General features: G+C 35.7%; 1 protein-coding gene across 5 annotated transcripts in view; it reads left to right on the forward strand.

Annotated features, from left to right (window-relative positions):
• TUSC3 (tumor suppressor candidate 3) overlaps positions 1-18,986 on the forward strand; it is a 108,606-nt gene extending 89,620 nt beyond the window's left edge. For 3 of the 5 annotated variants that reach the window (XR_003526452.1, XM_027636036.1, XM_027636038.1), the window contains 3 exons: positions 8,269-8,343; positions 10,519-10,609; positions 18,707-18,986. Coding sequence is in view for 4 of the 5 variants with exons in the window: in XM_027636036.1 (XP_027491837.1) it covers positions 8,269-8,343; positions 10,519-10,609; positions 18,707-18,722 (182 nt within the window). In the remaining variant the exon portion in view is untranslated. The remainder of the gene's footprint in view (positions 1-8,268; positions 8,344-10,518; positions 10,610-18,706) is intronic. The other 2 variants (XM_027636037.1, XM_027636039.1) reach the window with 1 other exon arrangement.
• Positions 18,987-19,350: the final 364 nt, after the last annotated feature.

A 19,350-nucleotide genomic window follows, 5' to 3' on the forward strand; every position in this document is an offset into this window, starting at 1 on the left:
CTTTTACCTTTTACTCTTTCATTCTTACTGGGTCAGAAAAAGTCAAATGAATTGTATTTTGTGAATATGTCTTAATAAACTGTAAGAAAAGCTTATATGTTCTGGATTTTTTAAACCCTGCTTCTCATCAGCTTTATTCATTGAGTAAAAACTCTAGTCACCATTAACCATTTTTAAAGTCTAGTTTCCATTACAAATACCTTCATCTGAGGGGAGCAAACAAAAGAAAATAGTATTTCCCAATTTATAGTAATAACTAGATCTCAGTTCTATGATCGTGGCTACTCTCTTGTTCTCTCCCTGAAATTATGTTGCCTTAGAACCTGCCCTTACTCTAACTTCCCTATCTACCTTCAGTTTTGGCATCTACTATCCAAAGAGAACACCATCATTACATCTTTCTCCTTCGTTGTATTCATTTGCCTAGCATCCATTTACTACCTGTGAAACTTTATATGCTTCATAAATAGCCATTATTAATTTAGTTTCAAAGTTATGATCATATTTTGCAGAGTAAATGTAGTATTTTCAATTGAACTTGGAATACTGTTTCCAGTTCTGGGTCCCCCAGTCCAGGAAAGTTGCAGACTTAGCTGAGCGAGTCCAGCAAAGAGCCACAAAGATGATTAGGGGGCTCTCCTATGAGAAACAGCTGAGGGAGGTGAGACTGTTTGACTTGGAGAAGACTCTCAAGGGGATCTCATCAATGTGTACACATACCTGATGGGAAGAAATAAAGAGGAAGGAGACAGACTTTTTTAGAAGTGCCCTTTGAAAGACAAGAGGCAGTGGGCTAAAACTGAAAAACAAGAAATTCAGTCTGAAGACAAGAAGATTCTTCTTACTGTGGGGGTGGTCAAACACTGAAACAGGCTGCCCAGAGTGGCTGCAGAGTTTCTATCTGTAAAGATATGCAAAACCTGAATATACACAGTTCAGGACAACCTGCTCTAGCAGGTTGCTTGAGCAGAAGGGTTGGATTAGATGATTTCAAGAGGTCCCTTCCACTTTCAACCATTCTGTGATTCTGTCACTTATCCAGATTTTAAATCATACTCTAATTAACATTGTGTCAAAGTCACATTGTATTTGTTAAAGTTTTGGAAGCACATTTATGATGTTCATTATTTTTAAATTTGTCTTCCTTTTCTTGGGGAGAGAGAGTTAAAGAGCTAGCTTTACCTGGAAACTGCCGAGTCAGAACTCAATGATTATTAATTTAAATGCAACATTTTTTTAAAAGTACACAGTGACAGCTGTTATGTTTCATATGAAAAATTTCTTGTGTAATAGACAGAGTATGTGTTTTATTAGTATCATCTTTATGTTTTCCTTTGTAGAGCCACAATTTATGTTTTCCTTATTTTTTTTGCTTTTCCTGAACTGCCATAATTCAAACAAATCTATTACCTAAAACAATCCAGTTGACTGCTTGAGAATGGGAAAAGTAAATGCAAAAACCAGAGAAAGTTAAAAATAAACAAAACTTTTGTTGATGACATATTTTGTTTCTCTGACTCAGGCATTAAAGTGTTATCTTTTTGTCAGCAGAGATTGTCTTTAAACTGAGAAGCTGGCTAGCTACATTAATGCAGCTGTCTGAAAGAATCCTTTCAGTGTTGTTGTTCATTGCCACTTCCAAAAGGAATTCTCTAAGGTTTCATTTCGTGGCTCAATACTGTTGAGATGAGTTTTTGGTCACACACAAATTTCAAAATGAAATCTTAGCCATGAAATATTGACAAATGTGCATGAAAATTAATATTTCTGTATACTTTCAATGTTGGTAATAATTATTAGCTGCTCCATTGCTTCTTCATTATTTGCTTATTCAGAAAATGTTGCTAGAAAATGTGGGAATTAGAAAAAAGTATGCCAAAATGATAAACAGCAGTACATTCAATTTATCCCTTAAAGTTTAAAAGATGCATTGAATTTTAAAACAAGGCATTACTGTGCTGGTAATGTACACGTTTCATTTGGTTGCTTCTTTTTACTTTGTAGTAGTAAGGTTGTCAGTTTTTGCTAGATGTTGAAATAAAATGTTGTATTTCTCTATAAAGTGAATTTTTAATACCTCTCATGAAAAAATGTGAATTTCCATTGCATTTCTATACTTGTTTTTAGACAGTGATTCTATCCCATTTACTAGATGATTTCTGTATAAAAATCTGCTGTTTTTCCAGGCTCTAGCTGCATAATTAGGACATGGTTAAGAAGGACTTGTGAAGCAGTCAGATACTCAGTTTAAATTATTTTATAAAGCAAAATTAAATTTAGTAAAATCTATGCAATGTTACTGATTACGTACCAGGTGTATGTATACAGACAGTGTACCCACCTAGGACTGGTAATAGGGGTGAACTTCATTACCACTTGTGGTAATGAAAAAGCATCAAAAAAGAAAGTGATGTAGTTTGATTGGCATTTCAATGGTTGGAATGCAAACTTCCAGCTATATCACTGTTGTGAGATGCATATTTCAAGGAGTTTAGGGGAACTCCAGTGCCAAGACTCATATAATGCTTCCTAAAATTCTTGAAAAGCCATTTGACATAACTGAAGCCAGAAAGTTTTAAGAGAAAGAACGTTCAGGGTTATTTTAACTATCAGTACAACTGGATTTCAGGCCGTTAAAAAATACTGAAATACATCTTGATTGTGTACAATTCATCCATAAATTCAAATTCAGATAGTTGATTTTCAGACTATTGTCCACTCTCTCAACTTCTGAGTTAGGAATCATCCTTCTTCACTGAGATGAGACATTTAGCAATTGGTGTCTTAAACATGCTCCTTTCTCAACCCTCAAGGCTTGTCATATCATCCCCTGGGATGGTTATGATTTGAGAATTGAATAGTATAAGTGGAGTATTAGTCATTGCTTATTGTTTCCTGAACTGAAGCAAAACTGTCTTGAAAGAAGCAATGAGACGTGTTTATACTTTTTGTATTCATTAGTTTCTATATTAATTCATTAGTATCTTAATACATAGAGCAATCGAGTGCACCCTCAGCAAATTTGCAGATGACACCAAGGTGAGTGGTGCAGTTGCCACACCTGAAGGACAGGATGCCATCCAGAGGGACCTGGACAGGTTCCAAAAGTGGACCCATGAAAATCTCATGAGGTCTAACAAGGCCAAGTGCAAGGTGCTGCACCTGGGTCAGGACAACCCTCAGTACCAACACAGGCTGAGGGATGAATGGATTGAGAGCAGCCCAGCTGAGAAGGACTTGGGGATGCTGGTGGATGCAAAGCTGGACAATGAGCCAGCAATGTGCACTTGTAGCCCAGAAAGCCAATCGTGTCCTGAGCTGCATCAAAAGGAGCCCCTCTACTCCTCTCTGGTGAGACCTCACCCGGAGTGCTGCATCCAGCTCTTGGGTTCCCAACACAGGAAGGACATTGACCTGTTGGAGCGAGTCCAAGAGAGAGGATTGGGTAAGCTTGGAAAACAGGTGGCTTCGGGGTGACCTATTTGTGACCTTCTAGTACCTGAAAGGAACTTACAGGCAAGGTGGTGCAAGACTATTTACAAGGGCATGTAGTGACAGGATAAGGGGCAATGGGTTCAAGTTGAAAGAAAGTATGTTTAGATTAGGAAAAAGTTCTTTACTGTGAGGATGGTGAGGCATTGTAACAGGTTGCCCATGGAAGTTGTGGATACACCATCCCTGTAGGTGTTCAATGCCAGGTTGGATGGGGCTCTGAGCAACCTGGTCTAGTTGAAGGAGTCCCTGCCCATGGCAGAGGGATTGGAAGTAGATGATCTTCAAGATCTCCTTTCCCAAACCCAAACCATTCTATGATTTTATCATTCAATCCATTATAAAAAAAAATAAAAACTCTTGCTGTGAAAAGAGGCTAATACCTTTTTTTTGAGAACAGCATGTAGCTGGAGAATATTTCCTAAATAGAATTACTAGAGTGCATGTTATGCTTGAATTTTTCAAATGTAAGTAGAAATTAAATTCAAATGGAAATGGTTGAGATAAAGAACCTGTAATGTGATCAGTATTTTTTAAATTATATCAGGTATTGTAGTGGTTTAAGTATCAGCAAAGTATACCCCACCTTCTAAGGGGCCAGGAAAGAATTTCTCATGTTCTAATCATCATACCCAAGCACAAAAAAAAAAACCAACAGGCTAAACAAACAAAACCCTCAAAAAACCAAAAAACGACCAACCAAAAAACTACACCAAAACAAAACAAACAAACAAAAAAAGATAAAAAAGCGTGCATGATAATCTCTCTCCCCATTTTAGGTAACAGTAAACTGAGCACAGGCTCGAGTGGATGTTTTCTAGATTTTCTTGCTCATGTGTTATTAAGCAACTGCATGATCTGCAACTAAAAAGGCAGTCATTTCTTTATGTGTGTAATGCTAATGCCAGATTTTGTACTCTTGGCAGAAATACAGTAGACTGTGAATGAGACTACCAAACTTTTTTCACAAAAGTAACCAAGTGTTAGTCAACCTCTTTTCTCTTTCTTTCCTCGCTTACTACTAATTAGGACTAAATGTGTGAAGTAAAAGTATAAATTACGTCATCATCATGGCTGGGCTTTGCGAACTAAGATTTGGGAAGGGCTCTACCCACATTTGTTGCAAGCGCATTGGTGGCTATAAAGGCCAATACGAGATAGACATGTCGGGTTGCAAAAGGCACAGCAGAAAGACTGCTCTCCATTGCTGGCAAAATCCTGGCAAGAATACTCTTGAACAGACTAATACCCACTATAGCAGAAGGAATCGTACCTGAAAGCCAATGTGGTTTCAAAGCCAACAGGAGCACTACAGACATGGTATTTGTTCTCAGACAACTGCAAGAGAAGTGTAGAGAATAGAACAAAGGTCTCTATGTAACCTTTGTTGATCTCACCAAGGCTTTCGATACTGTGAGCAGAAAAGGTCTGTGGCAGATTTTGGAACATTTAGGTTGTCCCTCCAAGTTCCTTAAAATGATCATCTCACTCCATGAGGATCAACGCAGCCAAGTCAGATATGGCAATGCACTTTCTGAGCTCTTTCTATAAATTATGTATCACATTAATAAAAGTAGGAATGATCAGGTTTTCTTCCTTTTGGGCGTTCTGTGATTAAATTTTCTATTACAGTATGCTAATAAAAAGTATCCCGAATTTACTAGCCATCAGTTTCATTTAGTAGGGTATCTATAATTTTGGAGTTTATTGATACAATTTTTGGGTTTTATTTTGGATTTGGTGGTATGGGTCTTTTCATACATCTGAAAAATCATCTTGATTTTTACAAGGGCTAAATATTATGCTCTGTTACTACTGATCATTTTCTGTATGATCTTACAAATTTTGATGATCATTGTCTTTTTCATCCTACTTTAAAACTGTTGTTCTTCATGTATCAAAATTCAAAACCTTTTCAATAGCACTATCTAAATAATATGTTTTCAGTTTTTATGAAAAGCATGTATCATCTGGGAAAAGGAACAACAGAAGTTTCATATGTAAAAGTGTAATAATTTGAGAAGGTACGTAACAGGATTTACACAGAAAAAAAATTCTACAGAGGAATAAATTTATCAGAAAACATGAACATCTAAATTTAAAACATTTGCTTGCCATGGTTTATCTGAGTGCCACATTCCCCTCATGTTTTCAAAATAGTTTCATAATGCATAGTGAGGCAGATAAAGAGGAACTGGAAAATAAGTACATCTTTTGATGCCTTCTCATTTTTGGCACATGAAAAACTCTCGAAGTAACAACTTGCTAAAATTTTACATTCTGCTCTGCTAGAGAATTACAGTACTGTAAAAGATTATTTTAAGAACTAGGACTGTTGTTTTCTTTTGTAGAATATCAAAATAGTGTAAAGGCATAATGGAGAATGTTAGAAACAGGAGTTAAAAATAGAAACAAGCTGTGTATTCTGTGATAAAAAGCTACTTGTATTGAAATCACAACTCTGTTGAATTTTTGCTTCCACATCAGAAAGCTGCAGCAAGTACCATGCTCAGTGTTACAGTGTGAAGCTACAAAGCTGATATTATTGAAGGTAAAAGGCAGCCAATGAGGCTGAAAGCTCAACAATGATGACTAAAGTTAGAAAGCAACAACTGAAGCAAAAATAGTGACAATGTGAGGGAAGCTTTAGGGGTAATCATGTGAGGCTCCAAAACAGAGGGGAAAAAAGCCAGCATAATTCAAGTGGTTACAGAGCTAGAATTCTCAGTTGCAGAGCAAAAAAGTTACTTTTGTGAGACTGTTATTCCTGGTGGTAAGAAAAGTGAATTAAAACTCATGATCTGGTAAAAAAAATTAAGAACTAAGTTACAAAATGGTTTCTACCAGATAGCTTTCTAGTGCGTGGTTGGCTGGTTGGTTTCTCAGAAGCAACCAGGTAAAGGAAATAGCAAAGGACCACGTTACATATTGATATTACATGAGATAATCACGCAGAAAAATTCCATTTACAGAGCAGTTCAAAACCTTTGCGAAAAGTAACACTTCCCCAAGAGGATTTGGTGACTTACCCTCACATCTTGGGATTGTTTATTTTTTCCCCATGACTGTTAAAGTCAGGACTAAAACACTACTATAAATCCAAGCAAGGTATTGGCAAAATAAAGTAATCAGATAATGCTAACTTAGGGACTTTTCTTAATAGGGGGGAAATAGAAATACATGGGGGAAATTTTTTGTCTTGTGGCAATTGCCTCAATTAATGCTTTTCTAACATTTGAAAATAGAGAACTGAGTGATTCTCATGATGTTCTTTCCAATTCTTTTCCCTACTTGAAGCATAGCAGTAGCATAGGAGATTCCCGGTCTCTTACACTCATGAATCTGAATCTTGACAGGCAGAATTTTTAGAAAGTAATTTTTGCCTTCCCACCCAGTTTGCATAGTATCATGGATTCCATGGTTGGGGTTTTTTCACAATATTTTGCAATTTTTTTTTAAAATTTGTCAAGTCCAGTAACAAGCCTCCAGAAGACTTGAACATAAGCATTTATTCATGAGTGACCCTAGGCCTTATACATTGGGCGTGTGTGAGGAAGGTAATTTGAGCTACTAGTCTGTTTTTAACTAGAGTTTGATTTAGGACTGTAGGTAGATGACTGTATCAGAGAAGTGGTGTTAAAAATAATATTTTTTGATGTTGTCTATTGTCTTTCACCATCGATATTTGCTTTTTTAAATCTTGTATTTTTCATTTGTCTCTTCTTATTCTATGTATATGAAATTTGGAAGTCTCAAACCTAAATCAGGCTGCTCATCTCTGATGAAGTGTGATTGTGTTAGCATTGACAGTTCTAAATCCTTTTGCTCAGGCTTAACTTAATTAAAATTGCATAATGGAATTCCAGATGTCTAAGCATTTTTGTATAATTTTGAACATTTCTAAAATGGAAAATATTAACATGAACATTGATAGTCATCCTGCTTCCTAGCCCTGGGGTAATGCTTAAAACTTCAACCTTATTTGAATCTGTTAACTGGTGAAGTTTGTATTTCCTGAAATTGTGATTCTGAAATAGCACCCATGGTTCACTCCTGCTTCAGGATGGCATTCGGGCTTTCCCTACCTCAAAACAGATGTTATGCACAGTAGTAACCTTCCTTTTTTGTTTATATAGTTTCAAATAAACAATAAAGTGAATGGCTTAAGATCTTGCTAGATTAGTTAAATTGTTTTATTGTTATGTACTTGCTTACATTAGTAACAGTTATAATGAGACAACAAAACATTGAAAGTGACTGAGGACTTGCCTCTGAGATGTTTCTCTGCTAAACTATTAAGCAATATGACACTAAAGAGGAAGCTAATGTCTTATCTAAATACCGAAGAAGATAAAGCAGTCCAACTGCTTCAGTTTGTGTCAAATAACCAATGAATTGTGTGCAATTACATTGAAGGATCTTATAGTTTTTATTTTTTAAAAATCCTTTACTGCAAATATAAAGAATATTATAAAATATTGGTGAATAACTATTTCCATAGCTGTCCAAAATTTGTGTGTCCTACTTGACAACTATCCTTTAAAGCTTTTTGAACCTTCTTTCCTTTTTTTAATCTAGAATGCACAAAGAAAAATTTTACTACAGATTTTTGCCACAGGTGAGCATATTGGTGCAGTACAGATTGCAATATGTGGATTTTATATGTAAATACTTCCTTTCATTTTATGAACTTAAATGTTTTAGTTTGTAGATGTACCTTTGTAGCTTTCTCAGCTACCCACACACCTGCTGCTTTCCTTGACAATGGCAATACAGATGCTGCTATCACTATGGGAATGGTACTCCTCAATGAAGCTGCTACCTCCAAAGGGGATGTTGGAAAAAGGAGAAGTAAGTTGTACTGAATAGCTAAGGCAATGTTTGGACAATTAGAAGATATTGAGAAATTACAAGTGAATATCTGATTAGGTTCTCAGAAGGTCTTTACCTTAAACCAGTGTTTACTTTTTTGGGGTGGAAAAGAGGAGAGCATAAAAATTCTGTTGATAAAACTACATTCAAATGAAGTCAGTAAAAAAATGTTCTGAGCACACTCAGCCAAGGTACGGATTGACACAGTAGTATCTTTACTACTTAAAATTGCATAAATGCTTTTTGGCTCTTGAATTACATTGAAAGTGAGTGACTTAAAGAATAAGAGTTTCAAAACATTGTTTTTAAAATTAGTTTAGGCATTTAAGATGACAACATCCAAAGGAGTTTGAATATTCTTTTACTTGATACTCTTGCCAGTATCATGTCTCGAGAGGAAGATGAAAACCCAGCAGTAGATATAGTATCCTAATCTGTAATGTCTAAAGATTTTTTGTCTGAAGTGCAATTTTTATGTTTTTCTGAATGTTGTTGTCATTCGAATTATTTGCAAGATTTTTTTGTCAGTGAATTACATAAACACACAAATGAAAATATTTTATCCAGAATCAAACTTCCTCATACTTGGAAGATACCAGATTTGCTACACTGCCTCCCCTTTCTTTTGAGATCAGTTCTTTAGCTACTTCTCTGCAATACACAGTATTCCAGATAAGACTGGCCAACTATTTTCTATAAAAGCATTCTAGAATGCTTCATAACTGGTTGAATGTTTGCTACAGACCTCTGATGAGTAGTGATTTGAGAATCTCTTTCAATTAGCTGTAGATGAATCATTTCATTCTGAATATCTGTTACAGTATCTAGCTTTAATACTGATGTTAGAGGAGACAATGACATGAGTATAGTTGAAATACAATCTTAGATCTGGGTCTGTGGACATGAACACAGTGAAATAAAAGGGGACTGCAGTACAAATTCAGACTTTGCTCTTTGTGCCCCATATGTGAATGCTTTCTGTGTATCTGGCTTGCACTGTTCATGCTTTCAATTTATTCATCCGTGCTTTGAAATCATATTTGTGAGTGGTGATTTCTTTATAATGAAGTGTGTTTATTAGGTTTGTACATGGCTAGTTTTCTCAAAATAACTTGAAATTTTATATTCCAGTTGACACGTGTCAGTTTCCACATGGTCAGTTTTAATGAAAAAATGCGTCATTGTCGGTTTCCTTGGATTCATGTTTGCTCATCCTTTGCTCAAAGGCAGCACACTTTTGAAGCATGAATATTGCAATTAAATAGCAAAGGTTTGGCTAAAGTAGGAGTAGTATAAGAAGAGGAGTTTTTAAAATCAGAGTAGCTCGCTACGTCTAATGTAGAGCAGCTGCATCTGAGTTACATGCATCAGCTTGTAACATTTTCCCTTTTTAAAAATGTTTATTTGCATGCAACAGAGCAAGCTATCACGATCAAAAAAGGTTTTATGCTATTATTCCACAGGGTGCCAACAGATTTTCCAAATTTTATTTATTAATTTAAGCATTTACCTTGTTACTTAATTCTTTGTCTGAAAAGGCTCAAAGAATCCTATCGGAAGGTCTGCATCATTGTTATTTAGTTTCAAAACCTGAAGATTTATATTGCTATTGAGTAAAGAGTAAAAAGTGATTTGGCTACCAGCCTTGGAACTTAAAACAGTGAAATTTTTAGCCACCAATAACTAGATAAAGTAGTTACTAGCTGTCTTGTCTGTTATTTCAGCCATAGACTAGAGAGAACATGATTTCATCAGTAAAGGGATATTTTTCTAAATGTCATTTTTTTTCCAAAAAGAAAAGTAAATACCTGAAGTGACATTGGTTGATATGTATAATTTACAGGGTTATTAAATCCTCTATCAGCAGTAAGGTGTTTGCATCCACATATATTTAGTTCGCAAATTTCTGCTCTTTTTTTCTTGAAAGTACATTTACCCTGACAAGTTATTTTTTCTTAATAACCATAAACATTATTTCCATATGTGTTTTAAATCCTGTCAGAAGATAGTGGACATCAGTATTCAAGGCAGTAACATTTTTGTATTTAACTGTGTCAAAATTCTCTATAAATAATTGACATAAATAATATTCTTTGTAAAGATTCCAGTTTTAAATGTTTTATGTGCTAATAAACAAAGTTATTTTATTTCCAGTAATATGTCTGGTAGGCCTTGGTCTCGTGGTGTTTTTCTTCAGCTTCCTATTGTCAATATTTCGCTCCAAATACCATGGCTACCCATACAGGTAATCTGTCATTAAATTCTGAATTTATAGATTGTAATAGCTTTGTATAAGTTTATAAATAGCTTTCAGGTTAACAATCTTTAATCCTTACCACTGAAGTCAATGGAAGGTGGAAGAAGCAGGAAAAATGGTGATTAAGTCAAGCAAACCAAAAAGGGCTAAAAAGCTAATGTTGTTAAACATGACTGCTAATGCATACCAGTTAAAAGGGTTTGAGCACAGATGTGTAACCCATGCAGTGCCCAACGAAAAATGCAAAAGAAAACATACTTTCTTTTCTAAGGCTTTATTAGATATTTATTTGTGTATCTTTATAACTAAGATGTACATAAGATGAGGTACAAAAATACCAAAGCAGTGTGCAGTGCTATGCTATGGCTTTTCACTAAAAATACCCTCTTTTTTTGTCAGGCCCACCACAGAGGAGAGAAAGGGTTATAGTTTTTCTAAAGTATATGTACACCTGTCGTTTAGAGTTGTAATTTGTCTGACAAACAGAAAAGTAGATTTCTATGATTACACCTTGTGAGTAGTGAAACAGCCAGCTTTATGTTCTGTGTTATGTTCCACTAATAAGGATTCAGCCTTGCAAAGCCAACTTAGATCTAACATTTGAGCTAATACATTACAATTGTTCTATTGTTTTTTTCTGTTAGGCTTTAGAACCATTTTCTTGATTACTGAGGTTAATCACTTTATGCTGATTAATTGACATTAAGTTGCTTCAGATTAGTTTTAGCATTTAATAACATCACACTGAAGACAAGGAAATTCTTCCCCTTGCAATGTGTGCAGAAGATGTGCTCCTACTTTTTAGTAATTTCTGCTAAGGAAAGAGGTCTGTAAAGTGCCCAGTAGTATCATACTGCAAAATTTCATCAGTATGAATTTAGTAGTTTGCCATCTGGGATAATCAGTATGGCCTCTCAGCATCACCTCTAGAGATCACCTTCTAGCTCAACTAACTTGGAGTGAAAGACAGGATCCAGTTTTCCTAAGTGTGAGATATTCTTTCCATTAACTACTTAAATCTTAAACTTAAAAATGCAGGAATGATGAGCTTAATTTGCAGCTCAAAGCTCATTTGAGAAGCACTGCAAGGAATGGCAACCCATGGTATCAGCTCCTTTCCCTCTTCTCATAACAAGTTTACTAAATGGAAAAGGCAGTTGGTGGTGCTGGTGTGTTCCCTGCTATGCAGCTTAACAGCTACGAAATAGAACCTGGCTGCTGTACTAGTTTCATTTTCATTTCACTAGTTTCTTAAGAATATTCATATCACCTATTAAGAACATGCTTATATGTCTGTGCCAATTTCCAGCCCTTCCATGGCTTCTGTGAATATTTGCAGTAGGGTTTTTCTGGCTGCTGTATGATACGTAGGATGTCTGGGGTTGAACAGTAACTTGTGAACATTAGTGTGCTCTGTGGGTTTGCATGCCAACATGATACCATTGATGTTATTGCAGACTTAATTGCTCAGGTCTACTACATATCTTGTAGTATCATGTATTACAAGCTTTACAAATCTAATTCTAAGTACTGTATGATTTTTCCTTCTTTTCTTGCTATTCTGTTTGCTGTAAATATTTGGTTGAGTGGATTTTTTTAATATAATTTTATTCCCCCCACAATAAATCTTGTATTTAGTGAAATACCAGACATCTTTTCTTCAGTGTATCTAGCAGAAGTTGGAGCCCTATGCAGATTTTGTGCTTCTCTGATAGTATCCAAGCTAAGAATAAAGGACATCAAGAATTGGGGGTGGGGGAAGAGGAATTCTGAATTCTATTAAAAGTTTAACTTCGAGAAATTTAGTTTGATGTGCAGTGCATGTCAAAAAGAAGTGCACCTGTTAGTATGTTAAAGCTGGTTAAGAAAGAAATAAAAGAAATCCAAGACAGTGCTGAAAAGAATGATTCATCACAATCCTGTTAAAATGAGGCAGTGCCACATCATGTTGTCACTATGAAGGAATTATTAGATCTATAAACCAAATTCTGTCTTAAGGAGATAAGTAGACTCAATATCACAACTTATAAATCATTAACACCCATCAAGTAAATTTGTTTAAAAAAATGAACACTGCGTATGCATAAATACATGAGAAACATTTAATAGGTGGCTAAGTGTTATGCGAGGCTTTTTTTTTATCATGTTACTTCTGCACAAGTAAAAGAGATCTTTTGGGCTTACTTGATCTGTCCTAGATTCTTCATGTTTTCATGGAAATAAATTAATCATTCAATCTTAAAACCTCACTCTGTAGAATTATTGGAAACCATCACTAGAGCTGATCCTTTTGCTCTGCTATTATCAAATTTCATTTGATAGTTTCCCAAATGTGTAATTTATTTATCTGGTCCTTTCCAGTGTTAAATCTTTCATGTTTCTTTTGGTCTCTTGAGTAGCTTTGACCCAATTTTCTGTTGCATTATTTGAAATAAATATCCTATTGATTCTTTGACACTTCAGTTGTCTCAACTATGTCATCTTCATCACAATTTCATAGTGTTTTTTAGAGAAGTCCATTTGATTTTTGTGCATAGGTCTTGTGAATTTTAATGAAATGAATGCACAAAACACTGAAGAGGACCTTTTAATTTAGTATCCTGCATTTTAACTTCAGTCATATATGCTAAAATGCATTAATCTTTTTCTCTACATTCCTTAAGATCTTCCAAAAAGTTCCATGTCCCATCAGTTGATCCCAGTGTAGATATATCTTAAGATGTGAAATACATCTGTCCTTTTACTTTCACTGGTTGTAGATTTCACCTTGGAATGATCAGTCTTTATATGATAAATTGTCCTCAGGCTAGTAAAGTGTTGCCTTTAACAATACTAACAGCAATGCATACTAATAATCTGTTAGGAAAAAGGGAAGTTTATGTTGTCATGTCTAAAGCAACAGTTAAGGAAAACTGAAATTGTTTTAATGCTATATGCATGACCTCAAACATCAACTTTACTGTCTGACTTAAAAAAAAAAAAAAAGTCAAATGTACTAAATTGTTTCTGTTCTCTGGCGCTGAATAACCAAGTCAGTCCTCTGTGAAGCATCATGCATCAATAAAAAGTGAAACTGTAACACAACCTGCTGTGCATCCTCTTTTCTGCAGTGACCTCCATGTAGTGAAGATAAATCAAAACAGAGTTGGATAAACATAGAGCAAAAACTGGAGAAAGACTGCTATTTCTTCATCTAATGTGCATGAATAAAAGTACTGGGCATTCTGTTGTTTCTTTGACCCTGTAATGCCATTGTCATTGTTAATTTCTGTGATAAACAGAAAAGTGTCTGGGGAGTGCTAGATATGAGCACAGATCTATAAGGTCCTCTTTAGAGAGCATGTATGTAGGAGGGGATAGTAGTATTTTGTTTACATTTTTTTGATCCCCTTCAGATATTTTCCAATTCATATTTGATTCTTTCTTCCAAAGAATTTTCTTCTTGAAGGCTAGGATTGGGGGGAAAATTGTTTAATTAATATGCTGGTAAAATGCCTTTATACAGTAAAGCATTGGAATGGGAAAGGTGACACAAAATGGAGGTTTCATGGTTTAACCCCAGCCAACAGCCACGTAACACACAACTGTTCACTCACTCCCCCACCAGCAGGACCGGGGAGAGAATTGGAATGGCAAAGGCCAGAACACTCATGGGTTGGCAGAAAGACAGTTTAATAAGGAAAGCAAAAGCCGCACACACAAGCAAAACAAAACACTGCTTCCCAAGGGCAGGCAGGTGTTCAGCCATCCCCAGGAGAGCAGGACCCCATCCAAGTAACGGTGACTTGGGAAGACAAATGCTATCACTCCAAATGTCTCCCCATTCCTCCTCCTTCCCCTCTGAGCATGATGTCATATGGTGTGGAATATCCGTTTGGTTAGTTTGGGTCACCTGTCCCGGCTGTATCTCCTCCCAACCTCCCATGCACCCCCCCAACCTCCTCACCAGCATGGCAGTGTGGAAAGCAGAAGGGGCGTTGGTGCTGTGTAAACACTGCTCAGCAATAACAAAAACATCTCTATATTGCCAACCCTGTGTTCAGCACAAATCCAAAACATAGTTCCACACTAGCCACTGTGAAGGAAATTATCCTAGCTGAAAACAGCACAGGAGGTCATCATGAAAACTACTCACTGAGCAAACACAAAACTCTCTGCTAGAGCCATTTTTGCAATGGCAGGGCTTTTCATACCTGCACTAATTCACTTTTTTTATGAGAACTAGATGAAACTTTTCATTTTGCTAAAACTCTCACTTTAATTGCTATCATTAGCTGTTGAAAGATTATGCAATAATTTTATTTTATGCTGTTGAACCTTTTCCCTTTTCCCTAATTCTTTCTGGATAAGACAAGTGTGTTGATATATCTGAGAGAAAGTTTTTTGGAAGTCTTCTCACCCCAGTATTTAGAGTGAATGGATGATATATTAAATATACTCAGTGATTAAAGATACTCAGTGACTGAGCAATAAAATTTCATTATATCAGCACAGAATTTCATCTGTCAACTAATAAACATGGGAATAACAGAGAGACTATTCTTCACTATGAATCAAAAGCATGAACTCTAAGTTAGCTTTGCTAGTCAGGAAAGAGCTTGGAGAAATCTCTGGAAACCTCACTTTAGGCAGTTTCAGCCCAAAAAGCACATAGAACATGAAAAAGAATGAGAGAGGATGGTAAGAACAAAATAGAAGATACCCATACAGTAGGACAGTATTGTATTACTGGGAATGTTAGGCATGTAAACCTTTGTAACACTGGTTTCTTCAAAAGGACAGACAAAAGTTTTGTCCACGCCTTACTGATGTTAAAAACAGTTTCTTGATCATTTTTTTTTAGCATTGGCTACAACTAATTAACTGCCCTGTGTTGTCTTCTGCCCTGCTTTGTTTTCTGAATGAAACTTTTAGCAGTTTCATTATTGTTGATGCTTTAAATTGTTCTGTCAAGTCAACATGTTATCATTTATTGTTTTAACCTCATATTAAATGAAATGAACACCTGAAAATTCAAAGTTTGCATAAATTTTCATTAACTAACTTACATTAAGTAGCTTTTGAAAGAAGTTTTTAGTGCCTCCAGTTGAGCATTTTGTTATCTAGGTTATCCTTCATGGCCATTGTATTGCGGTATTATTTACTAGAATAATGTGGAAATTTTTTTGGTTAAATCATAGAAAATAATCAGCCTTCTAAACTATGTATTGATGGAATGGAAAATACATATTCTGTATTGACTGGCAGAGAAAATGAACTAAGCTGCAAGGAAGCATGATAAATAAAAGTTGCCTTATTTTCATAAAAAACCCATAAATATTAAGTGAGACATGAGATATTCATTCACTGTTTAGAGGACAGTCAATGCAACAAAAACAGACAAATTGCAAGGTGCCCCAGAACATGAACATTCCTCACATTCACTATATACACTGCATAAGACCTGTCTATCCTCATTGTAATTAAATTAGTTTCAGTTCAGTTGTGTAATATGGAGCCATTGAAATTAAATGCAAGTGAATAAAATAGAATAGTTGTTTCTTGGAAATATACTGATAAAATATTACTACACAGAACAAACATTCTTTGCAGACATCTAAAAATTAAATTTATTAATAAACATGAGCACACTACTAACAGCTTTTTAGATGTTCCATGTTGATTTCATGCAAATTCAGTTGATTCACCTTAAATTTATGAACTGGTAAATCTACTTCTGATAAACACCAGGTTTCCCATTCTGGTCTGTCATGCCCAGCAGAATTGGTTATTTCTTCAAAATGGCAGAAATTGGGATTATTTTAAAAGACAGGAAAACAATAATACACAGTAATCAAAACAAAGCATCTTACATTTAGCATTTTCAGTACTTCCACTCTTAATGTAGCTAAACAGTTCATCAAAGAAGCTGCCCATTGATATGAAAGCCAACCTTGGTTTTCTCTGTTCATCTAAACCATCAAACAGCACACTGAATTCATGACTATCCACAAACCTCCACGTTCTTCTCTATGTGAAGTGTAGACTTCCGTGCTGGTTTCTAATTCTTTAAAGAATGGGAGATCTGAATTCCAGGTGTCTGGACCTGTAACAGATCTCTTAGGAAGGATGTGCTTCTTCCTGTGGCAAACAGTTCGGATGCTCTTCTCATAGGACCTTTCTTCTGTGATTACCACCATTAAAAATGCCTCTTCTTGCTTTTATGTCTTCCCTGTAAGTCTTACAGTGTTGCCATTTACTCCTACCTATTTCTTCCCCTTTCCATTTAATTAATGTCTGGAATGGCACAGTTTGGCCAGCTTTTCGTGTTCTACTTCCCAGTCCTTTGGATAAGGAGACATTTTCTTTTTTCTTTTTGCAGGTCTGTACCAACACATGTTGTCCAATTTGTTATTCTAGATTTTTCAGAAACTGCCCACACTCTGTCTCTATCTTTGTTGCTACTCTATGATTTTTCACAGTGTTCTGGCTTTTTGTAGTTTCCACAGAATCACAGAGTAACAGAATGGTTGAGGTTGGAAGGGACCCCTGGAGATCAACCACTCTGCTAAAGCAGGTTCACCTATAGCAGGTTGAGCAAGATCAAATCCAGAGAGGTTTCTTTAGAGAAGGAGACTCCACAACATCTCTGGACAGCCTATTCCATTGCTCTGTCATCCTCGAAATGCGGAAGTTTTTCCTCATATTCAGGTGGAACGTGATGTGTTTCATCTTTCTGCCTTAGGCTTTTTCTTTCTTTGTGTATCTAGCCTCTTAAGCTTGTTCTGTAACTTTCAGTGTTTCGCTTATCCGCATTCTGTATTGTGTCTGAGCTGCTAAAGATGCAGTTTCCTTGTAGACAGAAAGTAAGGAACAGTATATAGTAGCATGTTGATCCAAAATGACGCTGCTGTATTTGTATTTCCTTACAGTTATATCGTTGTCTCTTACCCCTCTTAAGCCTATCAGTTCTACTTTCCTGATTATTGTAATCTTCAGTCCTCCCCACTCTTCCCTCCAAACTCTTTCCCTACCAGTAGTCTTCTCTCTTCTCATTTCCTTTCCTGTACATGACCTTACACATCTATCCTAAACCTGGGTTATCGCATGTGCTCAGCATTCTCTTACTTCTCCACTCAGCACCCTACAATTCATCTCTTCATGCAGTTGTTCTTGCTGGCTTTTCCCTTTCATTAATCCTTTCACCCTCCAGCACCCAGCCAGTTGCCATCTGTTTTGCCTTGGTTTGTATGTCTTGCCTAATGTGCTTGTCAGCTTTTTGCAGCAGTGAACATCTTTATACTGATACAGTCTTTTAGGCTTATGGCACTTGTATTTGTTTTGTAACCACTAATTAATTATGCCATGAATGGAAAACTGATGAAATTACTACATGTGTATGCTAGAGCACATTGCATATCTATAAGGAGTTGAAAGACCTTCCCAGTGAAGCTAGAGGCAATACTTCCGTTCAGTAGTTCATTGCTTTTGTGTTTGTACAGCTATTCTATAGTCATGGACAAATCTTTCTCAATGTGTTCCCATCTCCCAGTTTGTACTCAGTAAAATACTTAGAAAGGTAGGACACACAATACATATCTGCATTTTAGAAATACAAAGTTTTGTTCCAGGGGAAAAAAAACCAGCAATGTCATCTGAAACTTCTTCATGTATTAAAATACTAAGAAGAGTCTGCAACCGTACAAAGCCTTCCCAAGCGCTGTGTAGCCTTCCCACTCTGGTGCCACTTCAACAGTAAAGGAAGAAGGTTTTAGATAAACCTGAAACATTTCCTGGGAGAGTTCTCTCACTTTAAGTAGTAAGAGCAAATGCAGAACTTGATTAAAGAGAACAGATGTTTGAGGAGTGTTTTCCTTTCTAATTTTTTAAATAGGCAAATTTAAGTTTCAATCACTCATGTTTTATTTGATAACTTTCCTGCTTGCTTAGTAATTACTAAATGGGATATAAAATCTTAAGAGATTACACGAATGTCAAATGACTTTTCAAATTAATGTTTTGAAGTCCTTGTTTATTATTTTCAAATAATTGTGCTATGTTTTATATGCATTTTGCAACATTTAAACATGTTTTCTTTTTTTTCAGCTTCTTAATTAAATGAATTCAAGCGGGATTCATTTAGAGCTGCTTACCATGAAGATAAGCTATAACTGCTATTATCAGCCCACGATTGTTACATGTATTCAAGAATCTTTTGTTGGTTCATCTGTTTTTGTGATAATTTATATAGTATGCTGATAGATAAATGAATGCAGTTTTATGCAATGAATGCATAATTTATAGAAATATAAACATCTCACTGGAAAGTGCTAAAATGTTATGAATATGCTGTGCTCAAGATTTTAAATAAATTTCATTATGATGGACTTCTGTTTTAGTCTTCCTTATTGAATCCAAAGGCTATCACCAAGATTTTTCACCCGAAGTTTGTTATAAGATATTGAGATGTGTTTTAGAGGTAAACAAAATCGCCTCAGTTTTTCAGCTACTATTAAGAGAAATACCATGATGGAAACTATAATGATTTTCATGACTACGTGCACCTTACCCTCACTTTGCTTTGTAACAGAGTATGTATATAGAGTCTCTGATCACCTCTGATATGCTAAGCCATTAACATATTTTCATCCTCAACTTCTTCTTTTTCTGACTCAGCAATATATGCAGTACATACGTTGCCAGTTCAATTCTCTCTACAACATGCTTATTTTTTGAAGTAGCAGCAGGAG

This window comes from Corapipo altera, unplaced genomic scaffold, assembly GCF_003945725.1.
Source record: "Corapipo altera isolate COAL_440 unplaced genomic scaffold, ASM394572v1 22b, whole genome shotgun sequence".
Taxonomy (NCBI): domain Eukaryota; kingdom Metazoa; phylum Chordata; class Aves; order Passeriformes; family Pipridae; genus Corapipo; species Corapipo altera.